The following is a 4,073-nucleotide window of genomic DNA, read 5'->3' on the forward strand; positions in this document are numbered from 1 at the left end:
GTTCGCATTTCAAACAGGCCATTGTGCCCTTGCAATTTTGTTTCAGACAGCGATGGTAAACGTTGTCCAGAGAGATCTCTCCAGAAAACCTGAGGCTCTGGGTACCACCCAGCTGATCGGCACATCACTCGGATCCCTCCATCCTGATAACCCTCAACAGAGATGAGAGGAGCAGCGCCTATAGCTGGAGAAGAGTGGGATAAAGCTGTTAGTTTTATATTGTGCAGTGTGGTTTTAGCCATATAGGTCCCAGGATATTAGAGAGAGACAAGGAGGGAGCTTTTATTGGATCAACTTCTGTTGGTAGAGAGAAGCAACTGTCGTGGAAAAGAATCACACTGCTACATTTTAGAGTTGGATCGGGTGCAGCTTTAATTGCACACACACACACACACACACACACACACACACACACACACACACACACACACACACACACACACACCCCTATGGGGAATACTATAGTCATAGGGAAAACCCAGGTGGCTATAGGAAAGTCAAGCAGCATGTCTGGATGCTGGGCAAATGTACTTCACCTGGCTACCAGATACAAAAGACTTATATAGGGGTTGCTTAGGTTCATTTACATGTTGATCGTATAGTGGAATTTGATTAACAGTTCAGGAAAGACAGTTATATGTACAATGGGATACACCAGATGTTTTCACAGGAAAGACCAAAGAGCCATTTGATTATACAATGTGTTTCAGGTACCCTGGCTATTACCCGAAGATGGGTGGCTACACAATACATGTTAAAATGCTAATCTATATGGAGTAAGTTCCTATGGGGCCAGGAAGACAGGGGGGCACGTACCCCCGATACTTATCAGAACAGGAGATGTCTGTTCACAGACTTCAAAAGGGCTAGAGTTCACAAAAGGAGTTTGTATTTAAATTGTGGTCCTGAGACATCCTGTGGGATTTTAGCATCTTTATCTCAGTCTCTGTTTGGGGCATCCTGTCAATGATTTAACCTGAGGGCTTCCATCGCAGTTCAGGCTACCCAGTTTCAGGCCAGGCCTTCTATAATCAATTTCAGGCCAGGCATTCTATAATCAATTCTATGATTAATTCTTTGATTCCACACTTTCAAGCTACAGAGAATTTGTCTTCAGGTCTGGGAAACTAACGCAGCGTGTCACAGCTAAACACAAGATGGAACATTCTGAGTTAATTTTCCAGCCCTGAAGATGAGCTCTTTGTAAGCTCGAAAGCTGGTCTCTGTCCCCAGCAGAAATTGGTCCAGTAAGAGATATTACCTCACCGATCTCATCCTTTAATGTTATGTTCTAATTTATAATCAACATTCAGCACAAGGACTAAATATTTAAGTCTTCAGCACAAAAAGTGCATGGAAATGTACAACGGAAGCAGAACTGAAAGCCACCAACATGACGTGGGAAGAAGCTAAGACTGGAGCAAGAAACCCCCAAAGATGCTAGGAGGCCGTGGTGAAGGCCCTATGTCCCACCTGGCACGAAGCACATGAATTATTATGACTTGACTTATCTGAATGGCTTATGGATACAGCATTAGAACAGGAGGAGACAGCAGTCCCCATCTCTTAGGCTATGTTCAGGATGTGCTGAGCACTGTGGCTAACACTTGCTCGTGGATAGTGAAAAACGAATGGGAGCCATTTGGCCATTTATCATTGGACACCCTTTTGAAAGTGTAGGGTGCCAGTCAGAGATGACCCATACCTACCGATGGGGGGAGTGGTTAACAGAGTGAGGGCAGCCAGCTTCAGCATGTTACTGAGCATGCTCAGTATAAGCCAAGCAGCAAATCTGGGGGACACATGACCCCACACACACTCCGGCATTGCCTCTGGTGCCAGTCCCTTTTCCACAAGCAAATTAGACCTCTCTTCATAATGGGATTCTTATGGTATTCACAATCTTATCCATCAGTGCCCGTCTTCTAATCCGTTTTAGGGAGTAAAAAATTGAGAAAGTGCTGATGAGACATCTCGATTTCATAATTTTCCTAGATCTGTAGCAGTTGAGTGAGAGACGTGTGATGGAAAAAGTGTCTGCGGCTGAATATCTTTTAATGATGTATTCAGGAAGGTGTCCCTGCCGATTTCAATAGATCTATCAGTGGCCTTTATAATCAGGAACAATGGCTCATCTCTGCTGCTTCTCATGGATAAACTGGTTCCTATAGCATAGTTCAGAGTAAATTTTCTTCCTGCCTAAGGAAAGCAACCTATAAGATTAAACTTTTTTCACCTCTCCTGCTTCAAGGTTTGAACCAAAGCCTACTGGAGATGTTACACCTGACTACAAAGACATTGGAAAACCTCCTGTTTAGCAGCTGCTCCACTACTTTGCTTTTTACATTTGCCTGCACATGGCCTTTTCACTGAACGATTATTTGACTGTCTCTCTGCCTTCTCAGATTCTGACAGCACTTGGGACACAGAGAAAACTGGGTCTGGCTGAATAAGTGAAAGGCTGAAACAATGCTGATTGGTCAAGAGAAGTTTTTGGAGGAACTGGGCCTTGTAGTCTGAAGATCTACTTGGCTCCTTTGCTCTCCCTGGGTTCTCAAGTTATAGCAACGATCTTGTGGATTACCAGGAGGATGCACCTCTTCCTCTCTCAGAGAAGCAAAAAAATACTAAAAACTATACATTAGATTTAAAAAGACACATGCCAAAGCTTCCAGCTTATTGAGAACCAAACTACAAATGAGAAAAAAGAACAATCAAATGCTATCGCTAAAAGAAGCACAGAGCACAAGCCACTGACCTGCTACCTTCAGTTCCAATAGGGCATCTTGATAAAAGGAAGTTGATTGAAAACGGCACGTGTATTGTCCCTCATCTGAGGGTCTGATATTACGTAACCTCAAGGCGACACTTCCATCTCTGATGCCATCTTTCAGAAACTCTGTCCTTCCCAAATATTCTGGCATCTGAAATTCAGTCTGATCTTTTCCATCACGATATAGATGCACAAGTGAAGAGAAATGTGACCGGAACCATCTCACTTCCATGTTCTCAGCACTCATCAGTGGGGAAAGATGACAGGGTAACACGATGTCCTCACCCACAACGGCAGTGACAGGATGACCTGGTCCGATGACTGTGAACTGGGCTGTGAAATGTACCATGACACAAAGAGAATACACTTTAGAAAATTTAGAATTTGATCTTATTGCCATCGATTCTTCCAGGCTTTCATCACGTGATAGAATTAAATAGACTAAAGTGATGTTTTTCTTCTGATACTTAATAATTTTGTTCACATGTGCATCTTAAGAGTTAAACAATGGAATAGGCAAATGAATAACATAAGTCATAACAGAAAAAAAAAGAAGAACACTGAATGAGTGATATTGTCTACCTGGCTCCAAGTTGCGAATAGGCAAAATAATGAAGCAAATGATGAAACCAGGCAGAGAGACGCTTGCTGTGGAGCCGTGGAAGCAAGAAGATAATTTCATTTTCACTGTAACTTGGTGAAGACAAAATGAGAGAAAAAAAATAAATGAGTGACATAATAAGGATTATGTTACAACTAAATACATTTTGTACAGCACGTCAACAGCACAAGGGACACTCGGATGTGGAATCCTTTTTTCCTGTGATTTTCTTGGCACCTAAAAATTAGGCCTCACAATGCTCAGTGTCACTGTGCATAAGCTTCTTTATGGTTCCAGGCCTATGATGAGTGAAGCTGGCTAACATTTGTTAAGGCCCACACCCATCCTTCCCCCTGTTCAGTTCTTGGTTCGTTGACAGAAGCAGGTGTCCAGCAGCAGGAAATACAATGGGTTTCTTGGGATAATCAACCAAGCATCAATTCCAATTCTTCACACTGGTGATTTTTCCCACACCCTACTTCCTATTTGACCTCAGTTTTTATAATGTATCTGAGGCCCTCCCCCGCTTGCTGGGCTTCAGAGCCTGGGGTCTAGCCCAATCAGGAGCATCTACACTACTACTGTTAGCCCTTAGACTTGGTGCCATTTTTTTTTTTTTTAAATGTAGACATACCCTGAATGTCCATTTCTAACTGATTTGACTTCACAGAAAGAGATGTTTATTAGTGACAATCCCTG

General features: G+C 42.8%; 1 protein-coding gene across 1 annotated transcript; it reads right to left on the reverse strand.

Moving 5' to 3' along the window:
• Positions 1–6: 6 nt before the first annotated feature.
• LOC137161180 (butyrophilin subfamily 1 member A1-like) lies at positions 7–3,467 on the reverse strand (the record flags this gene model as incomplete). Its single annotated transcript, XM_067560291.1, has 3 exons — positions 3,356–3,467; positions 2,759–3,106; positions 7–184 (listed from the first exon to the last, which is right to left on the reverse strand). Coding segments are annotated over exons 1-3 (626 nt in total), but the record flags the coding sequence as incomplete, so codon positions are not given.
• Positions 3,468–4,073: the final 606 nt, after the last annotated feature.

The sequence above is a fragment of the Emydura macquarii genome, unplaced genomic scaffold, assembly GCF_026122565.2.
Source record: "Emydura macquarii macquarii isolate MOO-44397 ecotype Brisbane River unplaced genomic scaffold, CSIRO-AGI_Emac_v2 contig_2270, whole genome shotgun sequence".
Classification (NCBI taxonomy): Eukaryota; Metazoa; Chordata; order Testudines; family Chelidae; genus Emydura; species Emydura macquarii.